Genomic DNA, 19,474 nt, shown 5'->3' with positions numbered 1-19,474 from the left:
GCATATGCTTGGAAAAGGGTCATTCAAAGTGAGTGAATATTGAAGATGACCGTGATCTTCAACATAAACATTATAGTTTTATGTATGATGAATTAAATTAATTTATCTTTTTTTTTTCAAGATTAGACATTGTGCAACAAATTTAAAAGTTATGATAGCCTTCAAATCCCCCAAATCTACCTAATGTTTTATCACTTATACACTTAATTTTACTCTTACCTGATGGGAAAGTAATATTGTAAATAAACCCAACTCACTTTACACCTACCTGTCATCCAATGAATCCTTACTCAATCTCAAATGTTTTTTTTTTTTTTTACATTATTCATTTTAACCTGCAGACACCTTGTTCAATTTAAATAATGTAAACTAACCTCTAAAATCATTTTCCTAGAGCAAGAACCAAGCCGAAATTATGACCCTGCTTGCCAGTGAGTGTGACGAACGGACGCAGATCTACCCATTACTCAGCCATTTGGCAGCTATTGGACTTACCATCCCTCTGTCCACAGTTAACTGTGAGAGAGATTTCTCCACAATGGGCCAAACCCTGAAGACTTTAATTATAAACAGGCTTTTGAATGGTTTTTCTTAAGGCCTAGGAAAATCAGATGTACAGATTCAGGGTGCAAAGTTTGCCATTAGAAAGTTTATAATAGTAAATTTTACTATTATCATATTTATTGTATTTAGTTTGCCATTAGAAAATTTATAATAGTAAATTTTACTATTATAAACTTTCTAATGGCAAACTAAATACAATAAATATGATATGTAAATATGTAATATGCTTGATTATTCTAGAAGTAAATGAATTAATCAAAGATAAATTGTTTTGCTACATATGTGAGATTGTTCAAATGTATACACTACGTTTGACCCCATTTATGAATTATCATTTCCGGTTTCTTTTGTATGTGACCTACCATCAACATTCATTTTTGCAACTAATAAATAACTTGCTACTAGAGTACAAAATTGTTTACAAAAGAACAAATTTCTTCATTTATGTAGTCACTTCTTGTAGTCACAATTTTGCTCTCAAAATGCACCAGATTTATGCATTTAAATTTAAAATGTACAAATTTTTCTTCCGGGGGGGGCATGCCCCCCTAGAGGAAACGGTGTCCACCCACCACAGTCTCCAAAAATCCTGTGGGAAACACTGTGAAGGCACCTCATTTAACTGATTTCGGACAGACCTCTCAGGCAGCGATACACTTTACAGTTTTTTCTCAGTCGCTTTGGTGCATTTCTCACATCACTGTTTACATTTGCACAACAGTTAGTTCAACCTCCACAATATTTAGTCATTTGTGCACATCATAGTAGCAGTTTCTCATTCCTTCGAACAAATTGCAAATGCTTTTGGACATGAATCAATTGCTTTCATACAACTCTCTGCTGTTTTATAACATTATCATTTTCTTATGTCATGTCAGTCAAAATTAACTATACTTGTGAATGCTGAATAGTCATTCCATATAAAACTAATAGTCCTCATTTCATTGCTTGAGTCATTACATACAAAAATGTTGAACTAGTTGTCAAAATCTGTCAAGCAAATTTTACACATTTTTTTTTAAATCTTTTTTTTCCTGAAAATGTCTCCTAAATTGAACAATTTCTTTCAAGTGAATCTCAACTTTCACTGATGAGAAGGGGTGTGTGAAGCATTAGTTGCAACCAATGATAAGCCACTTCTCCACAATCACTGTCAGAGCTGAATCCCATAAACCCCCACTTTACAAGCATATACGAACCAAGCAGGACATAGTGTGTACCATTTCTACAATACTGTGACACAGAAATGGAAGGTCGCTGTGATGTAGATGAAATTATGTGGCCAGACAGAGAGGAACGTCTGGATGTGCATGATTGATTAGAGTACTATGTATGTTGTATGTTCAGTTCCAATATGTACTGTAATATTGTTTACAGTTGTGCACAGCTCTACCCAAAGGGAGTTTATGTTTATTGTAAATAAGGGTGTATTTTTTCTTTTGCACAATGCTGTGAACAAATTAGAATTGCAAAGAGCATATGCAGTAAAAATGTGAAACATACATATTCAGTGTCTTGTACTCAGTTACCTCAATAAATACAGTAATGTGTAACTTTACTGTATTTTTCAAATGGCTGTGCAAATAGTGCTGTCTTGAGCATTTTCAGGTAGTGTCACCAAGATCTGACTTTTTTGCATTGGAAAACATTGACAGAGTAAACTGTCATAATGAAAACATGACAAAGCCATTTGACTATCTTGTTCATAAACAATGGTGTCAGGACTTTTCATCTTGATGACGCTGACACTTTCATTGACACGAATACTTGCTTTTGAGGAATGACCTATCCATTTTGAGCAAGTGACACGCTTTTGCAGGTTATCAACTAGGTTTTGCAGTTTGTACTAATTGTTTTGAGAACTGCATTAACTGTTGTGCAAATGTGAATAGTGATGTGAGAAATGCACCAAAGCGACTGAGAAAAACTGTAATGATCTACAGCAAAATAGAGCGAGCTTTGGTGAAAACTATACAAATATCTAGTTACTACAGTAGTAATTTCTTAATATAAATGACATCAAAAGTGGAAAATGTTGGTCAGAAATGTACATTGACTCAAAACTGGCCAGCAAACACAACTTTTCAGACCTTTATTTTTCTAGCTCAACTGTCACAGAATGGAAAGTATATATATATATATATATATATATATATATATATATATAAAACACTGACTTTGACTATTAATGTTTCAATTCAGTCACATGAATAAACTCATACAACCTTTTTAACGTTTGTTTGTAACGTGTCACTGTTTTAATTTAAATACAAATATTAAATATTTGTATCTAAATATTAAAATAGTTTGCAATGCATCTCGTGATTGTAGAAAATGCAGCATCTTTTTTTTATTAAATGCTTAAAAGAAAAGAAAAAAAAATAGACAATGCGCGTCTGAACAGGACTTTTATTTTGGAGTGACTACATGACGTCATAAGACTGCGCCGCGCTCCTGCATCTGCCGTAATTCTGCTGAATGAAGGTTGGTTTTAAGAATTTAATCGGTTTAAATCGACAGAAACAGTTTTAATCGTTTTACCATCGATGTGAAATGAGTTTATTTACTATTTAACGTAACATTGTGATTCTTTATCTAACTGTAATGAAGGATATTTGTGTGTAAAGCTCATATCCACTGATGAGAAACAGTAAACCTGCGTCTCATTTCTCTCTCTATATAAATCATAAATCAGTTTATCATGAACACGAGTTCAGTCTCTGGCGAGTAATGATGGAGAAACTGAACTTTTCAACTCCGAGTCAATTGAGTCAAACACTTTGAGAAATGATTCAGTGAATCACGACTCGTGCTGCTCAAACAGTGAACATGAACGACAACAACAAACACTAACAAACTAACTAATCATGTTTTCACCAAAGAAATATCATTTAAATATAATCTATAATTCTTTAAATTCCAAATGTAGAAGTTTTGAGTGTTTTTGTTGTTGTCCAACAGGTCATTGAAGACTTCTTAAAGATGGAGTTTATTAAAGAGGAGTTTGAAGAAATAAAGATTGAAGAAACATTCAGTGTGAAACATGAAGATATTGAGGAACAAACAGGTTGGTTTTATTCTCACAGCTGAACTCAGTCATTTGATCATTATTAAAATGTCCAGATCTACAGAAATAGAGAATATACAGAAGTATAATCTTACAGAGAATATTACAGAATCCATTAATTCCAGCATAATATCACTCAGGTATAAATTCCTGTTTAATTGATCATGAGATTGTTTAATTAAGGTTTGCACATGCTGAATGAATTTCATCATGCAGCGCAGTTCAAATTTCCCCTTTGGAAATGGATTTGTATAAATCACATTTCATGTTGTGGTTGTTTGTTTAGTCATGGGAGCTGATCAATTGTTGTTCATGGTTATTGTGTCACCAGCTGGCAGCAATAAGTGTGGCACATATTCAAGCCTTTAAAATAATCCTGTTATGAAAAACTGAGAGAGAAAACTGAGGTGATTATTTTTGGACCCTCCAAAAACAGAAATTCTATAGCCAATTACTTAGACAATCTTACTCCATATATTATGTGACATGCAAAAAATGTAGGTGATCTTTGACTCTGAGCTTTGTCTTGAAAAACTAATTAGCTCAGTTGTTAAAAACAGCTTCTATCAACTGAGAATCATTTCCAGACTTAAATCAACACTTTTTCTTTCAAGATTTGGAGAAAGTTATTCTTGCATTTATCACATCATGGCTGCACTATTGTAATTCGCTGTAACTTGGCCTTCCTCAATCTTCATTGCCACATTTGCAGATGGTCCAGAATGCAACAGCTAGACAGTTAACTAGTGCAAAAAACAAGATCATATCACTCCAATTTTATCACTTCACTGGCTTCCTGTCTTTTTCAGAATTCAATTTAAAATGTTGCTGATTGTTTTTAAAGCTCTTAATGGACAAACACCATCCTATATCTCTGATCTTATTTATTTGAACTCAGCTCCTAGGTCCCTCAGATCTGCCAATAACTTACTTAGTATAAGTGCATCTACAAATCAGCTCCATTGCATATTCCAAGCAATCAAGAGCTCAGAGAGGTACATTTAAAGTAGCTAGACAGATTCTGCCAGTGTTGGTTCAGTGTAAACAACGATGTACTTCTGAGTCCTTAAGGTGGAGGGAAGTTAACAAGGGAAGGGCATAAAAATCTGAACTTCAGCGCAGCCCTGGAGTACCTCAACAGGACACTTTGTAGATTTATTTGAAATATTTGTTTCCAATCATGAGTCTCTAATAATGAGCTGATGAATGATGACACACTTGCATGATTTTAAAACATTTACAGGTAAGAGTATAACCATAGTTATAGTATAACCAGTTTTGTGCTGAGGAAAACACATCCCATAAACATTCATTCTTTCCGTCTAATGTCATTAGTGTGCTCTCTCTGTACTGGGCCCTGGCCCGCTTGAAGGGGCAGTGAGATCGCTAACCGTGCCGGAGTACAGAATGGCTACTACTATTGTGTGTGCTATGTCTGACATTATTACAACAACAAATATCTTCTTTTTGAATAGCATTGAATAGTAAAACACTTTTCAATTAATTTAAATCATTCGAGTATATTTAGGTTTATATTGGGTCCGGTTCTCACCTTATTGATGAACAGGAATTGTAGTTTGTAAATTCCTCCATCAATGTCAGTTCTCCTCTAACAAGCTGAAGATCTTCATGATTTCAGCATCCAGTTAGGCGCATCCTCAATTACCCCATCAAATTCGGCCAGAAATCTTGGAGTAATCCTTGATGACCAGCTGACCTTCAAAGACCACATTGCAAAGACGCTGCAGCACGTCTCGTCTTTAACTAGCCCAAAAGAGCCCACGTCACGCCTCTCTTCATCTCTCTGCACTGGCTACCACTCGCTGCTCGCATCAAGTTCAAGGCGTTGACGCTTGCTTACAGATCTACCACAGGCTCAGCACCCTCCTACTTCCACTCACTCTTACGAGTCTACACTCCTACCAGAAACCTAAGCTTATTAAAGGAGCGAAGGCTTGTGGTACCATCACAGAGAGGCACGAAATCACTCTCCAGAACATTCTCATTTACTGTTCCTTCCTGGTGGAATGATCTTCCTGCCTTCATCCGGAATGCAGAATCCCTGGCAATATTCAAAAGACAGCTGAAAACTCATCTTTTTCATGAGCACTTAACCTCCTCCTAAAAAAAAAACAAAACTTCTTATACCTTTCCTTTCACTTTCTCTAATCCCTCTCTATTGTAGTTTATGATACTCTGAGCACTGCCTAAAACTTGTATTGTGAGCACTTCTTGTGTCTACTTGCCTTGTCATGACGACTCGCTTGTTGTATTCCTCACTTGTAAGTCACTTTGGATAAAAGCGTCTGGCAAATGAATAAATGTATATGTAAATCTTAACCAGATGTGAAAAATACAGGAGATATACAAAATGTGCAGTGGTGGGTCCCTTTGGACCAGGTTTGAAAACCACTGCTGTATAAGATCTGTAGATGGGCAACTCTGGTCCTGGAGGGACACTATTCTGCAGAGTTTAGCTCCATCCCTGATCAAACAAACCTGTAAAAAATGAACCCAACCCTAAAATGTAACAGTAAAGGCTGATTTTTATTTCTGTGTCGCACCTACACCCGAGACTCTGCGCAGTAGTCTATACTAGGGGTGTGCACAAATAGTCCAATATTTGAATATTCAATCTGTAATTAATATAAAAAAAATAAATAAAAAGACCATTTGAATTTTACTTTGTTGCTTTGCAGGCTGTAATGCAGTGAATCCATGATAAATCCTAAGAACTAAAAATATAAAGTTCTGGCATTAAAACTCTAGATGGCGCAGACTAATAGGTCCTTTAACACAACCTGCTAATAATCACATCATTATCTATAGGTCACAGATGATTGGTTCCTGCTGGATTAGTAGCCAATGAGCTTGCATGCTTAATCTTTAAATACATGAGTTAGCATTGCATAGTAGCGCAGCGTGCTTCAGAAATCATCTAAGATAAGTACATGGGTTCTTATACTATCACTGTTTGTATTGTGTAGTCTGATTTATCAATTCATGTCATATCAACAGTGTTTAATGCTTAGAGAGATTTACTAAGCATTTTAGCAGCTAGCGCATATGCATGTTGTATAATGATACAGAGACAAGCTTGCTGAACTTTAAATGGAAATGGGGTTCGCTTGTATCACATTCTAACCAGTGGTGTAGTCTACGTGATACGCAGGTATACGCCGTATACCCACTAGGAAAGGTCAAGGATTTCCGTATACCCACTTAAAAAGCGCGAGGATACGTAACCATCCAATAAATCACAATAAGATTTGTGGTTTGTTGCTTTTGACATGAAACATAGTATCATATTTCAAATTCTGGCCATTTTACTACGAAATAAAAAAACACAAATACCGTTTTGGCGCTCTTCAATGTGTCGTGACCGCTGTAGCACCTCTTCAGTTCAAGAGAAGCGGCAGCATGAAGCGCCCGTGAACTGATCCTCTTCTCTGCTTTAATACCAGTTACAGCGCGAAATAAACATGAATGAACCTCCGAAGGTAACGTTATGTTAAAATATACAGAACAACTTAACTAAATCTATATCATGTCTCGTGTATTCGCGTAATCAGTGTTTTAACCGCGGAAAGACATTATAACAGCTTGTAAACAATGTCACGTAACGTCACATTTACCTCAGAACAAACATATTCAGTGATCATAAACTCATTAATCAGCTAGAAAAGTGAACTCTAGAGAGGAGCATTCAGCTAAATATATGCACATTACATATTAGGCCTAATTATAATTTTTAATGTTCTTCAATAGCCTAATGAATGTTTGAATAAAATCCATCAAGTTGACAGCCACCATTTATATTTCAAAAAACGAATTGGATAATTTTAAAGTTAGTAGGCCTACTTTATTTTTACAAAAAAATTTCCTCAAGTGTAGTTTAAATTTGTATACAAATCACTTCATTTTAACCTTCAATATTAATGTAGTACCAAATGATTCCCATTTACAGCATTAGTTGAGTTTTTTTTTTTTTTTTCTTGAGCAAATTTGTTATGTAGCTATATCCAAAATAACTGATATTGAATCGAATTTCAAGTTAGTGATTTAAATGCATAAATATAATGACAGATTGGCAGGAAATCACAGAAAAACTACAGAAAAACAGAAAATAAAGTCCAAACGGGGTTATATTGTGACATGCTGATAAGCCTCATCTTTCCATTATTGTTACAATAATGGAAAGAATGCTGGGTTAAAAACAACCAAAGTTGGGTTGAAAATGGATTGGGTTGTTTTAACCCAGCAGTTGGGTTAAATGTTTGCCCAACTTGCTGGGTAGTTTTATTTAACTCAGCTATTGTTTAAAAATTACTATATGGCTGGCTTGAAATGAACCCAAAATAGATTGGAAATTAAAAATCAGACACAATTATAGAGGCAACAATAATAATCAAAAGGTGATCATTTATTAATAAACTATTTAAGTGTTTATTGTTCAATTATTATATTTAATATTCATAAATGTAAATTTCCAACCTATTTGGGGTTCATTTTAAGCAAGCAATACAGCAATTTTTACACAATAGTTGGGTTAAAACAACCCAATTGCTGGGTTTGTCCATTTTCAATCCAACTTGGGTTGTTTTTAACCCAGCATTTTGTAATAATAGTTGCAATTTGCACTCTTAAATGTGCTTTTAAACTTGCCAGCTGATAAAACCTATGATCCAGGGATCATATTCATATAACATCGAAGGCTATCTCAACTGGCTGAGTTAGATGGTGACTGACACTAAACAGTAGAAAATCATCAGGTCTCTTCAGCTGTAAATGTCATTGGATGTTAAAGTCTTGTTTTGCCCAGATTTAAGTCTTTCAGAATGCTCTAAATTCAATACTATATTCATTAGAGAGTGTGGCAGTGCTTATGGGGTGTCGATCTGGGACGGGTGTGAGGCTGTGAGGGAAAAATCACAGTATACTCACTACAAAAAACTAGACTACACCACTGTATATATATATATATATATATATATATATATATATATATAATATATTACAGTTTTTCTCAGTCGCTTTGGTGCATTTCTCACATCACTATTCACATTTGCACAACAGTTAATGCTTAAGTTCTCAAAACAATTAGTACAAACTGCAAAACCTAGTTGATAACCTGCAAAAGCGTGTCACTTGCATCAAAATGGATAGGTCATTTAACAAGTATTCGTTCAAAAAGTGTCAGTTCAAGATGAAAAGTTGAACCATTGTTTAAACAAGGTCAAATCATTTTTCTTATGACATTTACTCTGTCAATGTTTTTGCAAAAAAGTCAGATCTTTGACACTAAAAAAAAGCAAATATAAAAAAAAAATAAGTAAAGTTACACAACTGTATTCAGTGTTGTGCCAGTTCATACCTAAAGAGAACTAGCTCAAAGTTCAGTTCACACAGATGATAATGAACTAGTTCATGTTCATAGTTCTTTTTTTTTTTAAATGAACTAAGTTCACATATCTAAAAATGAACTAGTTCACGTTCATTTGTTAAATTCTTTTTAAGATAGGCCACTATCTTACTCAATAGAACCTCTTTACCATCCATTACCAGCTGCAAATCACTGCAACTCCAAAACTAATCAAAATTATTGTACCAATAAACAAGAGACAATTATTATAGCCAGGAGAAAAATAATATTTACCCCTTAAATAATGTGTAATCATGATATGTAGAAATTGGAAAAAACAAGGTGCAGTCAAGGTATACTGTATGTTCAGTGAAACTTTTATTTAGCCAGCATGAACCAAATTACAGGACTTAAAAATAAGGTATATTCAGGTTCATGGGGAAAAGATCATTTGTCTACTGACAAAAATCCAGCATATTCTGAACGGCAGTAACTATGTAAACCAGACCAAAGTAGTCATGTACTGTAATGTAAACTTAGCTTGGGCTTACCCTGCTTAATGTGCAATCCCACTCAACCAACACATTTTCACACCTTCAAAAGGAAGTAAACGAAGTGAAACAGCAGGTCCTTTACTAAATGCAGTGAGCTTAACTTGGGTGGGTGTGCTTGGCGGCGGTCCTCTCTTCGTTAATGATTTCTTGCGTTCATCATTCAGTCGCAGATATTTGCCAAGATAGCTCGGATGGCGTAACTCGATGTGTCGTTTCAAATTTGAACTCGATGTGGCTGACGTACGTACTTGTTTGTTTAGTCCCGGTGGGCACAGTTTGCACAAAAACGTGAGGTTTTTTCCGTCTGAGTCTTCCTTTGTTTGTACATAAAACTCTGCTAAGTGCTCTTCAAAACTGGCTTCAGCTGTAGCTAAGTTTGAATCACGTGAACTAGTACTAGCACTAGTCATGATGCTGCACCATCAAGGTGTTTGCTGTAAACAGTCGTGTCGTAAAACCTGAGTTTTCAAATGAGCGTGAACGTGAACTGCGCATGCTGCTCATTCCTGCCAGAGTGAGCGCCGCTCTCGTTCACGTTCATTGAATGAAAAGTGACTCGTTCAGTTCAGCGTTCGGCGAAAATATGAACGCGTTCAGTGAACGTCGTTCATTGAACGCGTTCATGCACAACACTGACTGTATTTAGTGAGGTAACTGAGTACAAGACACTGAATATGTATGTTTCACATTTTTACTGCATATGCTCTTTGCAATTCTAATTGTTCACAGCATTGTGCAAAAGAAAAAATACACCCTTATTTGCAACAAACATAAACTCCCTTTGGGTAGAGCTGTGCACAACTGTAAACAATATTGCAGTACATATGGCAAATCTTTACTGTAACACTACTGTACACTACAATACACTAAATGTGTGATGCAGTAAAGCTGTACGTCTAAATGTAAAATGTACAGTGACAAGTTCTTGTCCCACTGCAAGCTTCATGTATGACACGATGACAGTAGTGCAGTGCAGATTGTTTAGTGCTGAATTACTGTCCATTTATACACACCTGTTCTCCCAACGAAATGTTTGAATAATTGAATTTACAGTGGTTCTCCCAACATTTGGCTGCACCCTTCGACCAGCCTCAGCCACTGTGAGGCCGTGATTGACAACATGATCCACAATTGTAGCCCTGATTTCATCAGGGATCTGCCTATGTACTTGGCCTCTTCTTCCTCTTCCCCTGTTTTGTCCCCTTCCCCTTCTTCCCCGCACCCTCACCCCTCTTCCATGAGGCTGACCTTCCATTTCTGTGTCACAGTATTGTAGAAATGGTACACACTATGTCCTGCTTGGTTTGTATATGCTTGTAAAGTGGGGGTTTATGGGATTCAGCTCTGACAGTGATTGTAGAGAAGTGGCTTATTATCGGTTGCAACTAATGCTTCACACACCCCTTGTCATCAGTTAAAAGTTGAGATTCACTTGAGAGAAACTGTTCAATTTAGGAGACATTTTCAGGAAAAAAAAGATTTTAAAAAATGTGCAAAATTTGCTTGACAGATTTTGACAACTAGTTCAACATTTCTGTATGTAATGATTCAAGCAATGAAATGAGGACTATTAGTTTTATATGGAATGACTATTCAGCATTCACAAGTATAGTTAATTTTGACTGACATGACATAAGCAAATGATAATGTTATAAAACAGCAGAGAGTTGTATGAAAGCAATTGATGCATGTCCAAAAGCATTTGCAATTTGTTCGAAGGAATGAGAAACTGCTACTATGATGTGCACAAATGACTAAATGTTGTGGAGGTTGAACTAACTGTTGTGCAAATGTAAATAGTGATGTGAGAAATGCACCAAAGCAACTGAGAAAAACTGTAAATCATTTGTAGATGATGAACTCATGAAAACCACTGCCACAGGTAATTGGGCAATATTTATTTATTAAAGATTTTATTTTTGGCATCTTATTGTAGATTCAAATCTATAAATCAAAATGTTTTGCATTTATAAAAAAAAAGTTGAGCACCCAAGGCTCTATCACTATTGCCTCAATGGTATTCAGTGTCTTTGGGTGGATTATGACTGTTTGTGATTTGGTCTTAGTGAGTTAGGAGTCCTCTTGACTACTCCTAACGTTTCACAGATTTAGGAGCTAGTTTTAGCGCTAAAATGCTTTGTGAAATACTCTTAGAGCAAAAATTTAGGACTCCTAAAATTAGGACTGAAACGTCCATTTTTTTAAGAGTTTCTCCTAAATCGGCAAGTTAGGAGCTACTTTTAGCCTTAAGATGTTTTGTGAATACGGCCCCTGAATTATTTGTCGTCGCAAAATGGACCAGGCATACATAGATAGCATACACACGGTTCCTATCGCTCTTCGAAGCAGCAACAGTACATACAGGTGCTGGTCATATAATTATAATATCATCAAGAAGTTCATTTTTTTATTGTAAATTATTTTTAAAAATAAAACTTCATATATTCTAGATTCCCTACATGTAAAGTAAAACATTTCAAAAGTTTTTTTATTTTATTTTTTTTATTTTTTTTAATTTGTTGATTAGAGCGTACAGCTCATGAAAGTCCAAAATCCAGTATCTCAAAATATTAGATTATTTCCTAAGATCAATCAAAAAATGGATTTGCAAAATGGAAAAGTTCAAGTTCTTTAAAGTATGTTCATTTGTACACTCAATACTTGGCCGGCAGCACATATTACAGCAAATTGACTTGCTCCTAGCACAAACTACAGCATCAGTGAAGTGTGGCATGGAAGTGATCAGCCTGTGGCACTGCTGAGGCACGATTGAGCCTTCAGATCATCTATATATTGTTGGATCGACTGTTTCTCATCTTTCTCTTGAAAATATCCCATAGATTCAGGGGTCAGGCATGTTGGCTGGCCAATAAAGCACAATAATATCATGGTCAGCAAACCACTTGGAAGTGTTTTTTGCACTGTGGGCAAGTGCTGAAGTCCTGCTGGAAAAGGAAATCAGCATCTCCATAAAGCTTGTCAGCAGATGGAAGCATAAAGTGCTCCAAAATCTCCTGGAAGATGGCTGCATTGACTTTGCACTTGATAAAACACAATGGACCAACACCAGCAGACGTCACGGCCCCCCAAAATCATTACTGACTTCAGAAACTTCACACTAGACTTCAAGCAGCTTGGATTCTGTGCCTCTCCAGTCTTCCTTCAGACTCTGGGACCATGATTTCAACATGAAATGCAAAATTTACTTTTATCTGAATAGAGGACTTTCGACCACTGTTCCCTGTCCAGTTCTTTTTCTCCTTAGCCCAGGTAAGATGCTTCTGACGTTGTTTCTGTTTCAGAAGTGGCTTGGTAGTCCTTTTCCTGAAGATGTCTGAGTGTGGTGACTCTTGATGCGCTGACTCCGGCTTCATTTGACTCATTGTGGAGCTCTCCCAAGTGTTTAAATCGGCTTTACTTGACAATATTCTCAAGCTTGTGGTCATCCCTGTTGCTTGTGCACCTTTGCCTTACCCAATTTCTTCCTTCTAGTCAACTTTGCATTTAATATGCTTTGATACATCACTCTGTAAACAGCCACCACATTCAGTAATGACCATCTGTGACTTACTCTCTTTGTGGAGGGTGTCAATGATTGTCTCCTGGACCATTGCCAAGTCAGCAGTCTTCCCCATTAGTGTGGTTTCAAAGAACAAGAGATACCCGGAATTTATACTGTAGGGATGGTCATTTAATGAAACTCAAATGTAAATATACTAATATTTTGAGATACTGGATTTTGGACTTTCATTAGCTGTACGCTCTAATCATCAAATTAAAAAAAAAAAAAAAAAAAAAAAAAAACCTTTTGAAATGTTTTACTTTACATGTTGGAAATCTAGAATAAATGAAAGTTTCATTTTTAAAAATAATTCACAATAAAAAAATGAACTTTTTCATGATATTCTAATTATATGACCAGCACCCGTATGTTTTGGCGGTAGATCTGATGGGGGGTGAGGGTGAATCATCATCTTGCCTTCTGCATTTATGGGGGATCTCTGACATCTCTGGGCTTGTATTGTCTAATATCATGTCACCTGTTCTGTTGGGGGGTTATTCATGTACGCTATAATGTACAGCAGCAGCATGTCTTACTTGCTCACAGCAGCGGGTTGTGTATTTATTGGCAGTAGCAAGTCCCATACTTGCTCTGCAGCAGCAGCAGCAGCAGCAGCAATAATCAACAGCAGCAATTAAGCAGCAGCAGTGTAGCAGATCTATTCCGCCAAGACCAAAAATATCTACATTGTCATATCCATTACCATACCAAACACTTCAAGAGTTGTCATGACAGAACTTGCAGTTATAACTAAATGCACCGGGTGGTGCTGTGGATGTTTATGTTTATTTTTATTTTGATCATCACAAAATGTCGGCTGCCTCATGAAGTTTGGAATTACTTTGATGAAAGCGATCTTACAAAATGGAATTACCTTTGATCAAATGAATTAATGAAACAGTTATCATTATATCAACACCATAATGATAAAGCACATGAAATCAAAACACCCGTCGAATGAGGAAAGACCGCTGTCCATCACTGGATTCACGACAGGTAAGCGCAGCTGTAACCTGAGTGAGCCGAGAAGATAACTTATGTGATAGCAAAATGATTTTGAGTCATATGTTTCCTTTGAGTTTCATCGAGGGAGATATATTTACGAAACAGAAAATACAAAGTGCTGCTGTTAGAAACTTAGCTTAGCACAGCGTTATGTATCGTTATCTTTGTGTCTCTGCAATGTCTGTCAGCACGGCTCATTTTCTCACCCGAGCATGTGGATATTATTGTTTTTTCTCAACATGAACATGTGAAACAATGTAAACACGATAATCATATGCTGACTCGAGTGTATTATGTACATTACGTTTTGTACGATAACTGGCGCTGTTTGCTTTATTAGTGTTTTTTCCATTCGCGCTGCATGAGCTTAAATGCTTTTGTTCTTTATATGTGTAACGTATGGGACGGGACAACAGAAACAGTCCAGGGTCAAAAACGCAGGCAAGGATCAAGTAACACGGAGACAAGGCCGGATACAAGGCTAACCAATAGCTGTGTCTCATTTCGAAGGCTGCGTCCTCCAGAGGTCGCAGAGGTGAAAGGTTGCAGAGATGAACATTGTAGTCAATCACAGACCTTTTGTTGAGCGCATAAAAGCAGTGATCTCATTGCAACTAAATTTCTGTACACTAACAAATGCTTACATCTTCACTAACAGTGCAAACGCGATATAACTAAGAGATTCACTGAATAAAACAGGAGTTTGCATGTCAGTCACTGATAAACTCACGCTGTTTGATTGACAGCTTCAGCGTGCTGCTCCAACGATTGCAAAGGGGGCTTTCTTTGAGCTTTCTTTATATAATTTAATCACTGTTAAATAATATTTTCATCCTACTAAGAGAAACAATGCAAGGCGAAGTTTAATCACTGGTTTGATTTACTGACACACAGACTGTACATGAATCATTAGCCCTTTCAAGCGTGAGTTTAAAATATTCTAACTGTCCCCCCAGAGTGAGTTTTTTTAAGGCGACTGTTATTTTAGAATGTTTGCCCTTATTGTTTCCATCTTTGTAGTTACTTGGGCCCATTATGTGTGTCTGATATGAATAAATGTTTGAAAATTATATATGAATGGATTGTTATTGCTCCTTCCACTGATGTCTGACATCAGTGTGTATTTTATAAACTCTAAATATATTGTTTTAATGGTGCTTATGCGTATTTAAATGTCTGTAACCTTAAAAGAAACGTTATGTGGCTGAAAACACTGCATAGCTGTGATATATGACGAGCTGCGCGTGTCCGTCTCACAGTATAAGCGCGAAAGCGCAGTTTGAATCTGCAGTTATGTGACGTCGCTGAACGTTCGAAATCCCATACGTGGGACCATACGCCCAGGGGCACAGAAATAAAAATCCCACATGTGGGACCGTACCACTCAAAGGGTTAATATCAGATCAAGCATTAGATTTAACACAGTTACTCACATGTTGTTGCGTTACTGTTGAGTCCAGGCACTGCACAATATTTTGTAATCCTCAACGACATGTTTATTACTTGGTAGCTCGATCTGGTTTAGCACTACATAGACCTATGTTACTTAGGCTACCTATTCTATTGCATGTCATGCATGAATCGGTGGGCGGGGCTAAACAGGCAGGGATGAAGTAGGTGTTGATCTTCCTCTGCGGAGGTGGTGCTTGCTGCCCTTTGACGTCATAGATCCCCACTTTGTAGATTCTGTCGTTTGCTGGGTCTGGTGTCAATTAAAGCTACAGTTTGTAATAATTTTGCCCGCTAGAGGTCGCTAGAAGCCTATTCAAAACAAAGGCGTAGCTTGATGACACCAAGTTTTAGAGCAGAATCTTGGGAAATGTGGTCTCCATTTCAGAGACCAGTTCAATCTACTTATAGTGGACTATTCTTTCTCCTTTATTTCTCTATCTATTATTTCTTTTAACACATGTTCACTAAAGGCTACAGCATAACAACACAAGTACAATCTACAATGATTTTTCACATCATATGTATTGACAGCACAATTTATTTTGACAGTAAAATTATGATAACTACACTGTAGCTGCTACAGTAACTAACAAAATCTGTCCAATACTGGATTTCATAAGTGTCTGAAGAAGACAATTTTCACATGCCACCATTACATATTGCGTCATGCTATATTGCAGTACAATACAGCAAATATAGTTTGACAGTAAATGATCAAATTAATAGATTACTGTTTAGTCAGATGATATGAAAACGATTACCACTTGTTCAACAAATATATACACTCGTGTACATTCAAACACAATAATTGGGCATACATAGCAAACGCGAGTAGATTACATACAAAGTCAATGCAAAGACGCGATCAGACTATGGATCAGACGCGTCCTCGCGCGGGTCTAGAGACGCAATGCCCCTCCTCTTGTCCTAAACTCTTCTTGGGTCGTTTGGTTGGCCCGTACGCTTACGTTTACGGGAGCTGTGCTTGTCGACAGAACCAGCGGCAGATGGTAAACAGTAACTATGTTCCATAAATAAGTAACACAATCCACCATAAAACGTGCAAGAAGTAAATAAGGAACTACTTGAAGCAAGCTAGTGGTTTGCTGGACGCTAGACACTACTTCCGCTTTTGTCCACGACACTGTTGTCATGTGGTTTCTACATCAGTATAGGCGGTAACCAAGGGTAACTGACGTCATTGACAGGCGACTGCACTGCCCCGTGTCACTGTTTAAAATGGGAATTTTCTCATGATTTACAAGTAGTTGAAAACATTAGAGATATTGTTAGTAATCAGCTGGACAAAATATATAAGACTAGCCTAGTGGTTTTTGGATATTTTACTGCGAATATCTTACAAATTGTACCTTTAATGCTTTTATTGGAATAACAAGGAAGTTTTCAGCTTTTATTGGAATAACAAGGAAGTTTTCAACTCTACAGGAAACTTATCAGGATATTCTTATAGTATGTTGATCTTTAAATGTAAGTAGTTTAAAGCTTGTTTTTGTTTTAAACTTTGTTCTTCCTAATATAATCCTCCTTTGTCCTTTGTCTCTGTAACAAATATCTGTTGTACATAAGCCAGCTCCTCAAGCATAACCCAAAATAAAACAAGTAAATACATTTGCTTTTCAAATTACATACAAATGTATTAATAATTCTCATTCTTTCATTGGCTGAGAGCGCAACAAGGTTGCTGTGAACGCGTTGGCATAGCAACGATATACTTCCTGTTTTCTTTCCTGCCTGTGTGTCCTACTAAAGACGTCTCATTTAATTCTGGCTAAGGATACTCGGCCCTATTGAATATTATCATATACTGCATCCTTCACAGGATTCGTCCTCTTGAAGATGCAGCCTTCAAAATTAAATGAGACAGCTATAATTTAGCAAAGAGTGTGTGTGAATGCAGCTTATTAAGTGTCACTGATGGGAAACGGGGGTGTGAGTGCATGATTGGTTCCTAGGTGGGGGATTGTGGGAAATGGAGTCCATATGATGATAATAGAACATGGACCCAGGGCACATGTAACAATATGTTTTGTTTGCACATATTGTTTAATTCTTTGAACTAAAAGAAAACCTTAAGATATAATGTAAGCTTGTTTCGTATATTGCCTAATCGTAAGCTTGTCCAGAAATGGTTACAAAATCTTGTTGAATATAAAAAAAATATTGTCTTTCTCGTTCTACATGTGGTATTCACAGCCAACACTGTACCTACGGGGTACACATGACACAGAAGTAAAAGTCAGCCTTAAGTCTTCAGGAATGCTTGAAAATTACAGGCAGGTGTATTTGATTAGGGATGAGACTTAACTCTGCAAAAGAGTGGTCCTCCAGTACCAAAGCTGCCCATCCCTGATCCATAGGATACAAACATGTTGTTGGTTTTGATGCTTTAAATGTCTAAATTGTTTTATGTCTATTTTTGTCCTAGATCTAATGGCACTGAAAGAGACGAGTCATGAACTTAATGAAAGGCAAGAAGAGGAAGAACATTATTATAAACATCATGATTTCATGACTGGGGAAAGACCAACACAGGCTTCCTCACAAGAAAGAGCTCAAAAGACTGGAACTAAAAGTTTCTTCACCTGCCAACAGTGTGGAAAGAGTTTCAGACATAAAAAAACCTTTAAAGTTCACATGAGAATTCACACTGGAGAAGAGCTTTACATCTGCCAAGAGTGTGGAAAGAGTTTCAATCAAAAGGGAAGCCTTACAGCCCACATGAGAATTCACACTGGAGAAAAGCCTTATACTTGCCAACAATGTGGACAGAGTTTCAGTCAAAAGGGAAACCTTATAGGCCACATGAGAATTCACACTGGAGAAAAGCCGTTTATCTGCCGACAATGTGGACAGAGTTTCAGTCAAAAGGGAAGCCTTACAGTCCACATGAGAGTTCACACTGGAGAAAAGCCTTACACCTGTCAAGAGTGTGAAAAGAGTTTCAGTAGAAAAGGAAAACTTGAAAACCACATGAGAATTCACACTGGAGATAAAACTTTTACCTGCCAACAATGTGGACAGAGTTTCAGACATAAAAAAACCTTTAAATACCACATGAGAATTCACACTGGAGAAGATCTTTACATCTGTCAAGAGTGTGGAATGAGTTTCAATCGAAAGGGAAGCCTTACAGTCCACATGAGAATTCACACTGGAGAAAAGCCTTATACCTGCCAACAATGTGGACAGAGTTTCAGTCAAAAGGGAAGCCTTACAGTCCACATGAGAATTCACACTGGAGAAAAAGTTCACACCTGTCAAGAGTGTGAAAAGAGTTTCAGTAGAAAAGGAAAACTTGAAAACCACATGAGAATTCACACTGGAGAAAAGCCTTTCACCTGCCAACAATGTGGACAGAGTTTCACACATAAAGGAAGCCTTAAAGTCCACATGAGAATTCACACTGGAGAGAAGCCTTACACCTGCCTACAGTGTGGAAAGAGTTTCACACGTGAAGAACACCTTATAGTCCACATGAGAACTCACACTGGAGAGAAACCTTTCACCTGCCTACAGTGTGGACAGAGTTTCAGTCAAAAAGGAAGCCTTAAAGACCACATGAGAATTCACACTGGGGAGAAACCTTTCACCTGCCAACAATGTGGACGGAGTTTCACACATAAAGGAAGCCTTAAAGTCCACATGATAATTCATACTGGAGAGAAGCCTTAAGCCTGTCAACAATGTGGACAGAGTTTCAGACATAGAGGTAGCCTTAAAGACCACATGAAAATTCACACTGGAGAAAATCTTTACATCTGTCAAGAGTGTGGAAAAAGTTTCAATAGAAAAGGAACACTTGAAATCCACATGAGAATTCACATTGGAGAGAAACATTATGCCTGTCAACAGTGTGGAAAGAGTTTCAGTCGAAAAGAAAGCCTTAA

The 19,474-nt window shown here is 36.9% G+C and overlaps 1 protein-coding gene across 1 annotated transcript; it reads left to right on the top strand.

Moving 5' to 3' along the window:
* The first annotated feature begins 3,546 nt into the window (after window positions 1-3,546).
* LOC125244492 (gastrula zinc finger protein XlCGF57.1-like) lies at window positions 3,547-19,259 on the top strand. The gene is made up of 2 exons (XM_048154570.1): window positions 3,547-3,631; window positions 18,013-19,259. The coding sequence occupies exons 1-2, from the start codon at window positions 3,547-3,549 to the stop codon at window positions 19,257-19,259; spliced, it is 1,332 nt and encodes a 443-aa protein (XP_048010527.1).
* The last annotated feature ends 215 nt before the right edge of the window (window positions 19,260-19,474 follow it).

The sequence above is a fragment of the Megalobrama amblycephala genome, linkage group LG1 (assembly GCF_018812025.1).
Source record: "Megalobrama amblycephala isolate DHTTF-2021 linkage group LG1, ASM1881202v1, whole genome shotgun sequence".
Taxonomy (NCBI): domain Eukaryota; kingdom Metazoa; phylum Chordata; class Actinopteri; order Cypriniformes; family Xenocyprididae; genus Megalobrama; species Megalobrama amblycephala.
This window is presented reverse-complemented; position numbering and strand designations above follow the sequence as displayed.